Genomic DNA, 15,983 nt, shown 5'->3' with positions numbered 1-15,983 from the left:
CCAGGGTCCAACGTTTTGTGCCATTGTTCGCGGCCCGACGTCTCCACAGCCGAGAGACGCCCGATTGAGACTCAACATCTACCATCATCCCGCCCCTGTTGTGCCGACTCTTCCTTCTCCTGCCTTTTGTTGGTAGGATTTTCCCGGCAAACCCTATTTTTCTTACCCTGACAAACACCAGTTACACCACCAACAGCCTAGACTGAGCTATTTTGTCCCGGCAATCTCGTTTTGGACTTTCCTTTTTCTGTATGCAGACCCCGAGCATTTGGTACTTGGAGAGCACCAAGACTGCGGTTGGTCTTGGAATGGCACTCAATGACGGTACTCGTGCACCAAGTGCCCGCTTCTTATGCCCAAATCGAGAAGACACCTCACCCTTTCACTTACGTCTGAAGCAAAGTCTTCCAAGTCTCCTGCTCCATCACCCGTGGGGGGTTTGGGGGCTGCGTTGATCGAGCAGCAAGTCTCACGAGGTCTGGTTCCAGTTTCCTGTCATCATCTTGGCTCTGTGTCACGGTCGACCGTCATGCGCTGGCGTCTGCTTACCCTTCCTTTCTCATCTCACCTCGCACCGGCCGGAGTCAATTCATCTGCAGCTACTTTGTGTAACCTATGTGAGCCCCTCGTGTTGCTAAGTGGCAGCTGCATGGTTTGCCCGGTGGTCAGCATATCAAGGTAAAAGACCGCTCCTCGTTGTTCCGTTATCCATAGATTGACCCCCAGCAAACGGACCTAGTGCCGCCCCGTACCGCAGCGGTTGCATTGGGATACACCCGTCCAGCCATCCATCCTTCCCACCGTCCCTCCATCCTCATCTTGTCCATGGCCACACACTCTTTCTGTCCGTGCAAGCATACTCACACAGCCAACTTGCCATTGTATCAGTCAGATGCCCCCCGGACCAGGAACCACGTCGCTCTTCATTGATTAACTGTTACTGCGACCCACCACCCACCGCATGAGGCGTGGAGGTCCTTGGACATTAGCCGCTTGCGCGCTTTGCTCGTCTTGTCCTACCTGCCTACATCCACAGTACCATGCTATTACCTTCCTACAGTCGCTCAGCGCTGGATTTATGCAATCCGCTGATGATGTCCGTGTGCATGTCGTTTCAAGATTTTCTCCATCAGTCTCCATTCAGTCTACCCGGCAGCCTGGCTGACCCTGTCTCCTCCGCCGCTCGCCTCTTGTACACACCCCACTCTTTGCTGGCCTTATGCAGTGCTCTTCCCACGCCTATCAGGATAAAGAGCTCACCAAAGGACATCGTCTCTTAGACTCTTTTCTGCTGCTAGCTCGTCACGGTATGTGTAACCTTCCTGTTCCTCCCACACGATGCAAGTGACAACATTTAGACTTGCGGGTCCCTTATGTTTCCGTTGCGTATCTTTCGACTTCGTCTCTCAGTCATCTTTAGTTAGCTGACGCAGCCCTTTAACTTGAAATAGCAGGCAGCATCATTCGCTCCTTTCCGTCCTCGGCTTGACACTGCCTCGGCATGAGCCTCCTATCTCGTCAACTTGCTCAGCGCTATCGACAGTGGTAGTCATTATTGACCTTCTCGGACAACCCTGTATGCGAAGGTTTGAGTCTATTCGATCATACCGCATAGAATTCAAAAGCGCCCGGGCCCAGGAACCATTTCAACCACAGCTATTTTAGGATTGACGAACCCCTTTCCCGCTACCTACCACACGATTCCTGCGTGAGCACGCATCAACTTGTCGATGTTGACAACTTTTCAGGCTGTACAAGTGCCGTTGTCTTCTCGACCGAGTTGGTGAAGCTCAGTCAGCCAGTTCCACGGACGATATTGTCGGCACTGTCGTCTCCTCATGCCGTGCAAGGCATCTCATCCACTGTACAGGTTAGCTCAGTCATTGATATCGCTTCATTCAAGCGTATTCATGATACAACATTGGTTCTGAACCGTTGTGTAACCTCAGCTAACCTTTTGGTAGGGATGAGCTAGAGTTCGATCTTTAGGTGTCTGAGATATTCGACATGAGGTACTCCCCTGACATGCAAATCGACCGTCTTGTCGGCTCGAGGAGCAGTCCAAAACCGACTCAAGGGGCTTTGGCAATGTTGCTACGGGATCAGCAGGATTGTATCCCACTTGGAAGGTGTCTGTCGGAAGACGATGTCATTGTACTCCTCACGCCCGTTGTCGTCCCATACAGCAGAAACGCCGAAAATTATCGAGATCCATTCGAACCGCTGGGCCGTGCGATTGCTGCGCGGCATTCTATGGTCCGCCATGTTCCCTATACCAAACGAGGCGGCATCAACAATATTCACTCCGAGTTCATAAAGAGAGCGAAAACGATGGTTTTCGTCATCTCCGGGCCACCGTTAGACGGCGATGTCTCGCAGGTCGAGCTGGCGGAAACCGCGCGGTCCTTGGCTGAGGAACGCCCACAAATTTTAGTGGCATGTTACAACGTCAAGGCAAATCCGGATGTTCTCGAAAACTTTGCCACGATTGTACAAGTCGGGGGATTTGCACCATCGGACCTCGAAAGCGCAGCTTCAATCATGTTTGGAGATCAACGACCCCCGCCTGTCAATGCCGTGCCTGTGCAAAATCTCATCATCAGTGCGGCACGACATTGGCCTGTGGAGGTTTGTGGCCAGGACATGGCGCCAATACACAAACTTTGGACAGAATGTCTACCGCCAAAATATCACCTACCTCAATTTGCTCTTGTTCTCCTTCTTAAACGGGATGGATATACGATGAACTACGTCGTGCGAGACCCCGATACTCGAGAGATTGTTGGTTTCTGTGCGACATACACAACATTTACGGACAGTGATCAGGAGAGTCTTCTAGGCTCGTTGGCCGTCTTGATTGTCAAAAGCTCGTATCGAGGGCGAGGTATAGGTCTGAGCCTACACGACAATGCATTAAAGATGCTACAGAGAACACGAGGTGTCAGACGGCTTCAGCTTGGGACGGCTTTCCCACGCCTACTTTACGGGGTCCCGTCAGACTTCTTTGCAAAAGAATGGTTTGCTCGCCGAGGCTGGCAGATGCATGGACAGGAGGTTTCGGACTGGCTTCTCCGATTTGACGATATGCCAGCAACCAGTCTATCCTCAGCAGGACTAACTTTTCGGCGGTGCGACTTTATGGAATTTCATCAAGTTCTGCAAATTGTAGACAGAGACGCGATACGAAAGGGGAACATGGGATGGTATGACCAATATGCGAGGCTGGACGGCACTCCAAACATTGAGGACGTTGTCATCGGTCTAGAGGGCGAGACTATCGTGGCTGTCGCTTTGACGTACATCCCCAACACTGGAAGCCCAACCGAGGACGACCTACCGTGGGCCAAGACCATTGGCGCGGATGTCGGTGGCGTAACATGCATTTGCATCACAGGTTCGTGGCAACACTATCAGGACCCCGCGAAGTCAGTGGCTCACTCAAAGCGCTCCAGATGATAATCGTGAAATGGTGAATAGCCGGGACTCGGTTATGATTCGACTGCTAGATACCTGTGTCAAGTTGCTGGCCGACCGAGGTATGCAGCAAATGTTCATCGATGGTGTCAAAGGGGGCAATGCTGGCTTTCAAAGTCTAGGTAAGCAGAACCTTCGAATACTTCGTGTTCCCGTCTAACGCGCTGGCGAAGGTTTTCGAGAGTGGGCAAGATACAAAGACAGTTGGCGAAAGATCTGAACAAAGATCTCACGTACATAACATGATACCAATCGCCGACGACGCCTTTGGGCTAATTTGCACCACCCACGCCTGTCGATTCCTTCGCCAATCGTCACCGCCATGACGTCGCTTTGTATGACCTTCACAATGTGAACACAGCACGCCGGGACCGCTCCCTCCATGTTGGATGCGGGGTGCCTCCCCCGTTGGCTGACAGCCGACCATTAGTGCTGGCTCTTATCCCAGAAGTGACGGATGTATACATCGGCTCCGAGTACCACCTTGTTCCTGTTTCCAGGAGCCCTAAAGATTGAAGTGCGTGTCAAATTCGCAGCACAAAACCTCCTCGGCAGTGTGGCTGTCCCCCACCGCAACACTAGACAGGGGCTGTTCGACAGTAAGCAGAGCGCCCCAATGGCGATCCTCTGTGTTGCTGACCATGTCCGACAAGGACACATGAAGAACAGTCGTGGCACCTATCATATGCATCATCCGTCAGCAATGCGATGTATGGTAATATTCCGCAATGGCCTCGGATCTCCCCTATCGGTTAGCTGTCAAAATGCTATCGAAGGGTTGACAAACCCGAACAATCACTCTCCTCTTCAGGATGAGCCGCTAACATATGGCCTGTGCGATCGGTCTCGTTGAGCAGGAACAAGCCAGACAAGGTCCGCCAATTTGGGTTTGATCCGGCATAAGCAAGGGGCCCGGGGTGGACACCTAGGTGAGATTGCCATGACCAACAGCACTGCTTCCCAGGTTCAGACTGCCTCTTGCGGTTTGGAGGCCTGTTTCTCCTCGCGAACGGGTTTTTTTTTTTGCAAGGGGTTTACATTCAAAAACCTCGACGCCCCTTTTCTCCGCAGTAACCGGAGCGTGAGGACGGCAACTCAGCATAAATGACAAAATTTTGGGGGTTGCCTGTACTTCTGCGAGCCCAACCAGCATGGGGACGGAAAATGTCGATAAACATGTAAATGGAGAGACATTTGGTGGAGGACCCCGATCTTTTTGTTAAGAGCCGCAACAAGTAATAAGTCATTGGAGCCCAACCGACGATCATCAATCAACCTTCGGCCCCGAGCTTGTCAGACACACCCTGTCTCTCCCGAGGTTATGCCAAAGGGAAACCGATTTTAGCACCGCCGATCAGGCAGGTCGATATCGCAACTCGCACAGTCTCGTGTAGATTGGGCGATGGCTGCCAAGTTTGAAAAAGGGGGGTTCCCAATGGCCTGATGCAGAGCTTACACACAGACCCTAACATTTCCCATGTGGCCAGGGATCGAAGCCATGAACCACCCGCCGTCTAGACTAGGGGAGGAAGAACAAACGCTGAGGCCGGGTGGCCGGGAGCAGCCGAGCCACGCCGACTAGCACTGGATCATTAGCGTCCGGTATCCCGGTCACATCGCCGGGGTTATCTCCGTGCTGCCACTTTCAAGTTTCCGTGCGACCCAACCAACGAACAGACCCAAATAGCTCTCCAATAATACGGTCCTATCCTTGTTCCCCAGATCCCTGGTCGTAGGTCCGTCGTCCTCGGCTGCGTTATACCACAGAGAGCAGGATGCAGGTTGAATCACACAAATGTCGTTATTGGTCTGCCCCAAAACCTGTGCGTGGAAGCTGAGAAGGGCTTTGATTTGAAGCAGACTGCACCTGAGCAGCGGATAGTGCGGTCGAATGCTGGGAGACGTAGTAGGGGATCACCCCTCACTTGTCAATCTGTGCCGGTCAGACTCTCATCTGACCTGCGCCATGTGGACAGGACGTCAGTAAGAGACAGTAATCGACTGACCGGCCCGTTCGATAGGGGCATAACGGTTCCACTCTGTCGTGCCGGGTACCCACACACGTTTTCGAAGGCGCTCGCGCAATTCTTCTCGAAAGAAAAAATACTTCGAGCCGGTGCTATGTAACGTCATTGACGGCACAGGCGTTGATCCTTAGAAGCCTGCAGGGTGACCGACGATTTTCAATCCAGCCGTGCAATATTGCCAAAGCAGCACCGTTTAAACATGACCGCACCCTAGCTACTTTTTTTCTCCGTTTCGCCAAGGTCACTGCTAATCCCGGCTCTCCCTTACGGCACGGCTCTCTCGCCGTTTGCGCCCACCTGCCCTCGAAGGAAAGGCTCACATCACACACCCACGAAATGCGGCCGCTGTGAAAAGATGACGGTCCGCCTGGGCGACGCGCTACCCATCTAACGGCCCGCACAAAGTGGCCGCCGGCCAACGAACGCTGACGCGCAAAGTGAACTATTGAAGCGGACGTTGTTGGAAGGAAGAGCGGGGGGGACTGCTGACGGACAAGGACAGGGGTGGTTTGGGGGAGAGCGTGTGTGCCACGAGAGTGCAGACGTATTGATTTACACCAACCACCATTAAAGACTCTTTGGTGGGGGGACGAGGAGCAGGAGCGGTGTTTGTTCATGTCGTGCAACAATTGACCTGTTCTGGCGCTTCGGGCGGGACGCCAATTCTTGATTCGTTTGGGGGGGGGGGGGGGGGGGGGGGGTTTTTNGGGGGGGGGGGGGGGGGGGGGTTTATATCGACTAGATGATGACTAGACAGAGAATAGATGTCACGCCTTTCCCCTCCCCCCGATGATGAGACAGGAAAGACTACGATCCATTGCGAAGACATCTCCCCCGCCCATCCGGCAGAATAGTTGCTGACACTCACATCGGTTGACTTACACTGTGTAGTCTATTCGTACAGGAGAAGACACCATCAGCGGGACTACAACATGACCCATCATCTTGCCGGCCGTAAGCCGTTTGGTGGGCAGACAGATTGGCAACCCAAGGAGCTGGGAACCCCAGCTAGCTTGACCGGCCAATTTCTCCGGTCTTTTTCATTTTGTCCCCCCTTCCTTGTGCTCCGTCACGCTACGGAGTTAAGGTCCGCGGTCATGGGAGCTGCTAATTAGTTCCCGCCTGAGTTCGGAATCCATATCCGCGGAATCTTACCCGGTGTTCGTCGTGTAGAGATCGGTAGACGTACCTTACCGTCGGTGAAGTCTTTGTCCTGGTTACTCGGTTGCTCCATCTGTGAGCAAACCGAAAAGATAAGAAGGGGAAAGACATATTGCAGAGTGTGTATTAATTTCGTGAATCTATACTGGCCTGTGGGCTTCCTTTCGTCAAACACGGCTCGGCAGTCCCGAGTTACGTCTCGGGATGCCGTGGGCCGAAGAAGCGAGTTGCGGGCCAAGACTCAACCGCGGGTTATATGGCTCGAGACGTTCCTTTTGAGACTAAGCCGTGACGAGGATGCAATCAAGGCATTCTGCATACAGGTACATGTGCGTTTTATCACCGGCCCCAGTTCGAATAGGGTAGCCAAGGCGATTACAGCGCAGGGAAGGGCAGACCTTGCGGTTGTTGATGATTGCAGAAATTGTGTGTGCCGAGCTACCCCCCTTCCTAGACACAGATGCGCTTGCGCAGAAGATCAAACGACATCTTGGCCCTTTTTTTTTTTTTTTTTTTTTTTTTTCCCTATTCCNCCTTTTTTTTTTTTTTTTTTTTTTTTTTTTTCCCTAGTCCGGAGGTTGAGGCGTGTTGAGGTTTACGTCTTTGTGACGTAAATTGTAGGTGAAAAGTGATCGGTGGGTTGATAATTGCGTTATGATTATGTGCGTTCCGTATGGCGATGGGATTGCGTAAACATTTCTGAAATGGCAATTAGCCTTTAGGTAAAGTTGTTCGTAAACAAGGCCTATTTGCGTTTTCAGAGCCTTAAAACAAATATTGATGTGCAGAAGCTACTTGGGGCTTTTGAATTCGAAGAGTTAGACAAGAGACTCCGCGAAGGTGTGTTCTTAGGGCCTGGTAATGAAGTGTGTATATCTGCTGGTAGTGTTTCCCGCCCGGTGAAATGTTGTGATTGCGAAACTGAGCTGTCGGATTGACGCCGGCTTTGACAATACTCAACCCTGCTTCCATCCAAAAGCTTCTAACGGGCTCTCTGGACTAAGATCGAGTCATACCTGGCAAGCCAAAATGTTACCCTTTGATGAGGGTTGGCCATGACCTATCTGTTTCTGATCAACTATGATCCCGCAAGACGAACGCTTTACCCAGGAGGCTTGAGCCGTTACCTTCGCTCGACTTCCTCGACGCGGCGAAATTTTGATACGAAATGGGCATGGATAGAGAGAGGCGCGCTAGCTTATCAAAAGGTAGAAGGGCTGACGTCGACACATGCAGGGCGTCGCGGACTAGGTCGCTTTGTGAACATTGACAAGGTATGGAGTAGTCCAACATGCAATGTTTCCCCAGTAAGGGGACAGGGTATGTGAAGATTGTTGGTGTTGGAAATTGGCTCTTGGCATGGTCATGGTCATCGGCCTATCATCGAACGGGATCTCGTTGGCGCTCTGCTCCGTTAAAACCGGCCTTTGGAGTTCACAACGTGGCTCCGCCGAAACGGATGTCTAGCAGCTATATCGGTGAGTTTAGACAGCTCTACGATATAGACCTATAGAATTATCGACTGCGTTTAGACTAATTGGCCACTGACAAGAACGCAAGGGGAAGATATACTCTTTACGTGCGGCTCCTAATTGTCTGTGCCCTATTGATCTGGAGCGGTCCACGGCATTGAGGTTTCGTGAAAGCGACAGTGTCATTGGTTGCTATGAATTGTGTGGCGTTGGGTGCTTACATTGGGGGTTGAGACTTAGGAGCAAATGGCCCGTTTGGACTTGTCTGGATTCTGGATGTGGAAGCCACGATGCTGCAAGGTTTCGGAGAATTACCGGTTTGGGAGGTGTTTAGGCCTCGCCGAGTCGGGAGGGTGCGGTGGACGATGGGCGGGATAGGCGGAATAGTCGTGGAAAGAACTAGTCGAGAGGGGTAAAGTTTGAGTGTACAGTCGTGCTCTGGGAGAGATTTATAGGCTGGTGTGTTCAGATGTCGATTATTCCTGTGTTCTAGGCGCAGCCGTGATTGAAGTTTTGGCGTACGGTTCTCAAGAGTTGAACAAGCTGTGATCGTATGTAAGGCCGTGAGCCGTAGAGAAACTCCGAAATTGAACGACGTGGACAAAAGGGCAGCCGTTCATCTGCGAGTCATGAGGAATTGCTGTGATTGGACTTTCTTGTTGTCGATGTCCTGTACCGCACGAAGAAGGTCACTGTGACCTCTCGAGTGTACGATAGTTTGTATACTTTTCCTAGCCACATCATTGCATCACACTCAGTTCGATTTCTACAGAATGATGAGAGAGGTCGCGGAGTGGTCCCCAAAGTACCTCTGAAGTGGTCTGCTTTGTGTCCGAGATCTCTAGACATATTCAGAAGGGCTCGCAATCATCGCCAATCTCCTAACCAAAGTTATATTGCTGAGAGCTTAAGTGAAGTACTATACTTTCATTGCCTGAAAAGAGATGGTCTTGCCCTTGCTTCCTGGGTTGATATGGTTCAGGAATGATTAACAGACACGATTGTCTGTTCCAGAGGAATCGCCGCCATAGAGTCACGATGATAGTCATCAGCGGAGAGTTTAAAGTCCTATTTACACGCTAGGACTCTATTATGATTTGAATGTCGAGTTGAGGCATCGCCATGGTATCAAAGCATATGCACGACTATAAAATATGCTGCCGAATTCGCGCAGCCGCCAAAGTGTATAGAGGCTGGAACAGGTTGTGGCGATGGCTTCGTTGGTGGCGAAAGCAGATCATATCAACGAGACACAGATTTGCTGCTTAGGAAGGCTGATTAAGATGAAGATCCTATTTCTGTATCGGCAGGTCGTATTCAGAGGAACTATCACGGCCATGTTCCTACACACTGTTGCGGCAAGCCATTAGCAACTTCGTCGTTCGGCCTTTATCCATTTCTTGGCAGATGACAGCTTACGTTGTTCCACTTGCATTACTTATGATGCAGAAGCTACAACACCAATCTTCCAAAGTAAGGCAGTGCTAGTTGAGGACTATATCTATAATGAAAGGGAGACAATGGCGAACAGCAGCTGCGGCCACGGCGTCCAATTGATTGATGTACAATCGTGGGGATGGGCCGTCGCAGAACGAAGAGTAGTTGAAAACGTCCAGTGTCGGAACAACGTCGCCATAGCGAGAGGCTCAATTATATAATTGGGCGTTTGGAAGGGTTTGGAAGGGACAATGTCTAGTGAGTGTTCTGTCGAAATCTTCTTCGATCGTTCATTGCCCTACTCAATGGCAGCCGGATAGATCGAGGAGGACGAGGCGTTCAATTAGCATCGACTGGGTGACAGGACTCGCGCATTAAGAGTCTGTGACCTAGCAACATGCCATTGTAAGTGGATCAGAACGAACATCTCGCCGTCCTTAGCCGTCGACGTCTCGGGTGTCGCGAGAGGAAGCTGTGCTGAATGTACGAAATTGCGGGATGCCCTCGCAAATTGTGTGCGCTCGATTCTGGGTATTTCGGGCAGGGAGCCTGGGTGTCGACGCTATGTTTGTTCGTTTGGGTTCGGAAGTCGGGTGAAGGAGATAAATATTAAGCATGGCGACCGAGTCCGTTTGAGGTTGTTTGTCGAATTGAATGGGTGTCCTGCTGACTGTCGATACATACGTTCAATGAAGCATTTCTAGGACTCAAAACGATGGAAGGACTTGGTTGAGAGTGCTTGTGATCACATGCGTCCAAATGTCCACCGAATTGACTGTCGAGCTCAGAAGGCGACGGTAATACGATTGCGACGTTGAAACGGTGATTAAACATTGCACAGGAGACAACTCAAGATTTTCTTGCGGAAGGGAGTCTTTTCGTCACGATAGCCTGTACAATACAGATTGAGGCGTCCATGTACAAAACAAAGAACAGAAAACTTTTAGTGGTATTCATTCCGAAGAACCCGCCGCCTCCCCCCGGTGATTGCCCCCCTCACTCCCCGTCCATAGAAAAGTGTCATTTAAAGACGTCATATGACGAGGGACTTGATACATCGTTTTGCGTCTTTTGTTCTTTCATTAGGTACCCAACACGCCCACGCCGAACTTTTGTTGTATATCGCTTGCTACGTTGTGGAAAAAAAACAGAGTGACGGAGGTTGCGATGTCGTGTCGTATTTACGCCCATTTAGAAAAGTCAACCGACTCGACGAGAGAGTCGAGTCCGTTGGCTGTTACAACCTCGGTATCGTTGGTTGTGGTGGAGAGCATTGAGCTGCGGTGGCTCGTTTGTTCGCTCGTGCTCGTGAAGAAGGTGGCGACGGAGGATCGGCGGAGGCTGCTGAAACTGTCGCGCACGCTGGCTGATTTGGCATCCGGTCCCAATGGATTGGCGCCGACGACAGCGCCGCCTAGTGAGGTGGGCGGCGGTGATGGTGTCAAGGCACTGTTGATGTGGTTGAGTGAAGCGTGTGTGTTTTGCGCATTCTTGGGGCCAAATTTCTCACGAAGGCGCTTGATCTCCCTGAGTCGGTTGCGCCAAGAACTGATGTGCTCGCCGACTTCGCGATTTGCCCAAACGAGACAGAAAACGGAAGCGTTGAGCGCTAGCAAGCGTATGAAACCTGGGAGCGCTTTCAGGCTGACCATCTTCGTCTCAGACGCTGGTGAGATTTCAGGAAAACCAGGCTTGCTCATGACCTGCACCTTATAGAAAGGCGGGTGCTTTTCGCTTGGTGGGTTTTCTCGCATAGCGAGGAATCCTGCTCTCGACTCTGGAGTGATGACGATGTTGACATAGTTGAATTCGCTAGGAAAAGTATCGAACCTGAAGGGCGTTCCAGAATCGTTGAAAATGATATTGACGAAGTCGTTGCCGATGTGTCGCTTTTTGTTAATGCAGATTGGGTCTCGCTCAAGGTTCGTGGGCATTTGCGTAGTGACGTGGAAGACCATTTCTGTGACCTTGTCGCGCCAGCAAAATGTGTACTCGCCGTCGGTGTCGTACTCCCTATCCAGGCCCTGTGAATTGAACTTGGAGCCCTTTAGTTTTGTGAGAGTGCCCAAGCCATTGAGGAACGTCACGTAGTCACTACTACCTGAGACATTGGCAAGAATCTCGGCTTCTTGCGTTTGACCTTCGCCAATGTAAACCACTCCCACCTTGTGTCCGTCCACAGTCGAATTGCGGTCAAACACCCTCATAGCTCTCTGCACCGCTTCGTCATCGGGAAGGGGAATTGGGCGAGCTCCGTCGGCGGTCTGCGGGGTTGAGGTCATCAACTGCACCATCAAGTGGCTAGGCAGGATATTGTTGTTGGTTAATTGCCCGTCTCTCGAAACATCGGATATGTATTGTGCTTGGTGTGCCGGACGTGGTCTGAAATTCTCGTGGACAATGTAAGATGACGTCCCAGAAGGTTGCCGTTTAGTGATCTGGGACCACCCAGTGGTCGTTGACTGTTCAATTGTCACGATGCTGTTGCCCATGAGCCATCTGCGCTTCAGAATCTCTCCAAATCTTTCTTTCGTAAAGAGTAAATCTTCCGAAGATTCATCGGCGTCGGCGAAAGCGACTCTTTGCATGAAGTCGAGCGTGACCAAAGCTTGTTCTTCAGGATTTTGTCCACCGTCGACATCTGTGAGCAAGTTCTTGGCAATCCATCCAACATGGTTAGCACGATCCGGGAGCTTCAGGGCCAAGAACCAGAAGGTAATGACATGGTATGCTAAGGCATACACATATTGAGGCAGGTCATCTGCCGCGTTTGGATGCAAAGTGTCTGGCGCTGAGGTCCCGGTTGGCGTTGCTGCTTCGCTATGGAGGCTGCCTCGTTGGGTTTGTTTCTTGTCTCGAACGTACTGAAGGTATCTGACGCAAATACCAAACACGATGCGATACTCATCTTCCCTGAAGTTTACGTACAAATTTTGCATTCTGCTCAGACATGCAAGAAACTCCAGAATGTGCATAGCGACATGTGGTTGGGTGATGATTTGCGCCATCTTCTGCAGCATTTGTACTAGAGTCTTGCTGGTGGATAGAGGTAATTCGTGGCAACAGATTGACAGGGCGTGAATGCAGTATTTGGCGCACCTTTCCCAAGTCGATATGCCCTTGACAAAGGCCTGCACGATCTCGTCCTCTTGGTCCTTGAGGAAGAACTCGTGATAGCTCAATATCATGGTCAGGCTGTGGAAAAGGCAGATGGCGACATCAGCGCGCCGCAGACTGGTACAGTTAGGCGGCTCTTGAAAGTTGTTCGTCCGAATCTGTTCACACACCACGCGCCGGAGCTCTTTGATTTGCGGCACAGCTCCCCGGAAAATTGCATGGTTCGTGAGTTGTGAAGGCAAATGCACCAATACCATGCTGTAGACCTCCCAATCGCCTCCGTGCTCAACAATGTGAACAATCGCGTCAAGCCAGACTTCCATGTTCAAGGCAATTTGTTTCGTCTCGACGGCATTTGTGTCGCCTTCTTCAGTGACCCTAGTATCCAAATCTTCGATATGAGACACCAGTATGGGGCTTGCTATTGCGGATGGAGACTCAGGCAAAGCCTCGGGATCAGGCAGGACCCATAGTTGCTTGTAAGGATGCGTCTGTTTAGCGCCGCTGGCAGAGCGCATGGGAAAGCTCCTGTCTTGCGTTGACGAGCTGCTGAAGGAAATTCCTCTCGTAGTACGGGATACGGCGCCATGGTCTGCTCTCGTGTTTCTAGCAGGTTGAGCATCCTCACTTTGCTTTCGTCCTCGAAGCGAACCTGTGTGTTGCAATGTCGCCGCCAAGCCTTCTGACTCTGTATCCTGGATCAAGAATACCCTGTTGGCCCAGTCGGCTCTCAGACGGAACAAAAGCTTCATCGCTACAAGTCGAGCATCCGTTTTGCCAGAGCTTGTTTTCGCGATGTTGACGAGTGCGTCGTAAAGTTTGAGACTTTTGGCTCCGTCTAAGTTCATGCATCGCATGAAAAGCTTAACATAACCCCTTGTCACAACACCAGAAGCTGTATGGCTCTTGACAGGAGCTGCATCAGCCATGACCGGGGTTGTTGGCCGCGATGTCGTTGACGACGGTATTGGCGATAAGAGCCGCTCGTTCATGACAATTGTCCTCAACGTGTCTGTGATATAGTCGAAAAGTTCACGATCCGAAGACACACAGACAGAAACCATAAATGAGACGACTGCCTCAAGAACCAGCAGGTTGGTCTCATCAGCTATGTCTCTGAGAAGGTCTTTAATCAGATTCGGAACAATGTCATCGCCTAAACCCTCTCCAATGAGGTCCATCATGTCGTAAGACTCGGTGACAGCCTGAAGGGCTAGAAGACGAGTCTGAGAAGTTCGGTTCCGATTGGCATAGAATTCCGACAGGACCAGAGATAAGTTTTCTTCCCACTGCAGATCCGAAGGAGAGCAGCATCGGAATTCCTGAAAGTATGTGAGAACAACCCGTGCCGCAGAATCTGGAAGTCGGGCATGAATGTTGGTGAAGAAGCTGATGATTATCTGTCGCTGAACAAAATCGCCGGACTTATTAGTGGCCAACTCTTCTAGACGCGCGATAAGCTTCAACAGCTCGAGGCCAATAGCTTCGTCTGGTCGGTCAGGTTCTGTCTCCGGGGCTATTAAACCGATACCGGTCACCATGTTTGGTGAGGCCTTCTTTGAACATTCCATGGCCACATCGAGTAATGCCGACCAGTCTTCCTCGATGATCAAATTATGAAGCTTTCCATCACCGTCGCGGAATAGGGAGTTGACGAGCTTCAAAATTGCGCAGTGAACTCGGCCCGAGTCCGTGCTGTGGACCGCAGCAACCAATCCATCGATGAGTAGCGCAAAGGGCACAGGCGGGTATCCCTTTTCTGTGCTTTTTGTGAGCAGTTTCTCCAAGACAGCGAGCACGCCGCGGATGTCCCTGGTGTCCTTTCCTTTGCTGGTGCCGTCCGGTGGGAGATGGCGCAACAGGTCGACTAATACTCTCACTGCGGCGGGGCCATTGTGCGATTTCAGCAATATGGATATGGTGTGCCATGCGGTCTTGGATAGGCTTGGTACCAGGCAGAATATTGAGCCCAGCACAAGTACACACTCCTTGAAGCTTTCGACAGGCAAGGTGCCGAACGTCACAATTGTATCAATAACGCTGATTGAAGCCCGTAGGTCGTCTTCGATGGTGGTGCTAAGACAGATGCCGACCAACGCTTTCATCAAACCAGACATTGCAGCCTCATCGGCTACGTTGGATCCAAATTTGATGACCTCGCTGATGAAAACGAATAACTGATGCAGGTTCTTTTCCTCTCCAGCGACAGAGGCCCTGGATTTGGTGTTCTTCTTCGCATCTCGACTAGCTTGTTTCCTCGCGGCTTTGACGGCCTTGTAGGCATCGCAAAGCCAACTTCGTAGTAAAGGTATCACATCGTAATCGAAACCATTCAGCTGTCTCCCATGATTGGTGAGGTCCACGACAGCAGCCAGTTGTAGGTGGAAATCATCCGGGTTCGCGGGTGCAGTGAGGGTTTGGAAGTACTCTTTGCGATCGAGGTCCGAGGCCTCCTTGTGTTTGACGCATTCTGAGAGAAGCTCCCAACCAGCGAGACGTTCTGCATCTGTCTTTGTCGCATCGATCATGTCCTTCGCAGCGTACCAGATGTCCTGGACAGGGTTCATGGGGTATTCGGACACGGCATATCGAAGGGAGTTTGCGGCAGAAACGCGATCGGCAGCGGTGCCGTTCCCGCTCTTCAGCAACTCAAAGGACTCCATGTGGTTTGGCGACAGAGTCAGGGTAGTGCGGGTGGCATTCACGGTGTCGGCGATGGGGGAGAGGATCGACGAGGTAGATTTGAGGCTCGGCGGAGGAGACTTGGTCAACTTGGCACCCGTCAAGCCTTTGAAGACGCTCGCCAGGCCGCCGGGGCGACTCGAGTCTGGCGATGAAGGCGCATCTCCTGGCGAAGGGGACATGTGCTCGTCGGACTGGTCGGACTCGCTGGGGATGTTCTTGGAGGATACTATGCGACGGAGCATGTTAGCCGCGTTGTAGCACAGTGTGCTTCATATCGGCGTGGTAGTGGTCAAAGGTAGGTAAAAGAGCGAAGTGATGCTGTCATTCGAATCGCTAATGACGATGATGGCCTCATGGGGGTCCACAACTTTGGAGATGACGATGAAACTTAGTTTGCGGAGCAAGGTAGATGGATAGGTACGCAGGCTAGGACGTGTGGGCTGGAGAGGGAAAAAGGAAGCAAGAAGTAGGTATCTGCAGACGATACTTACGGCAAACGTGCTATCGGCTCAGCTGGGAAGGTCTGGAAAACCCCATCCACGGCGGCGAGGCGAGCTGCAGGCCAGATAGCCCCGACGTGGGAGTCGGAGTGGGAGAGCAACAAGTTGGA

At 51.5% G+C, this 15,983-nt stretch overlaps 2 protein-coding genes across 2 annotated transcripts; one reads left to right on the top strand and one right to left on the bottom strand.

Annotated features, from left to right (window-relative positions):
* Positions 1-2,007: 2,007 nt before the first annotated feature.
* Positions 2,008-3,634, top strand: GCG54_00000778 (uncharacterized protein; the record flags this gene model as incomplete). Its single annotated transcript, XM_045400910.1, has 2 exons — positions 2,008-3,394; positions 3,453-3,634. The coding sequence occupies 2 exons, from the start codon at positions 2,008-2,010 to the stop codon at positions 3,632-3,634; spliced, it is 1,569 nt and encodes a 522-aa protein (XP_045263583.1).
* A 7,118-nt stretch (positions 3,635-10,752) lies between these two features.
* GCG54_00000777 (Tuberous sclerosis 2 protein-like) lies at positions 10,753-15,615 on the bottom strand (the record flags this gene model as incomplete). The annotated part of the gene is made up of 1 exon (XM_045400909.1): positions 10,753-15,615. The coding sequence occupies one exon, from the start codon at positions 15,613-15,615 to the stop codon at positions 10,753-10,755; it is 4,863 nt and encodes a 1,620-aa protein (XP_045263582.1).
* Positions 15,616-15,983: the final 368 nt, after the last annotated feature.

Source organism: Colletotrichum gloeosporioides (assembly GCF_011800055.1).
Source record: "Colletotrichum gloeosporioides strain Lc1 chromosome Unknown consensus_50, whole genome shotgun sequence".
Classification (NCBI taxonomy): Eukaryota; Fungi; Ascomycota; class Sordariomycetes; order Glomerellales; family Glomerellaceae; genus Colletotrichum; species Colletotrichum gloeosporioides.
Note: the sequence above shows the minus strand (reverse complement) of the source record. Positions and strands in the feature narration are given on the sequence as shown.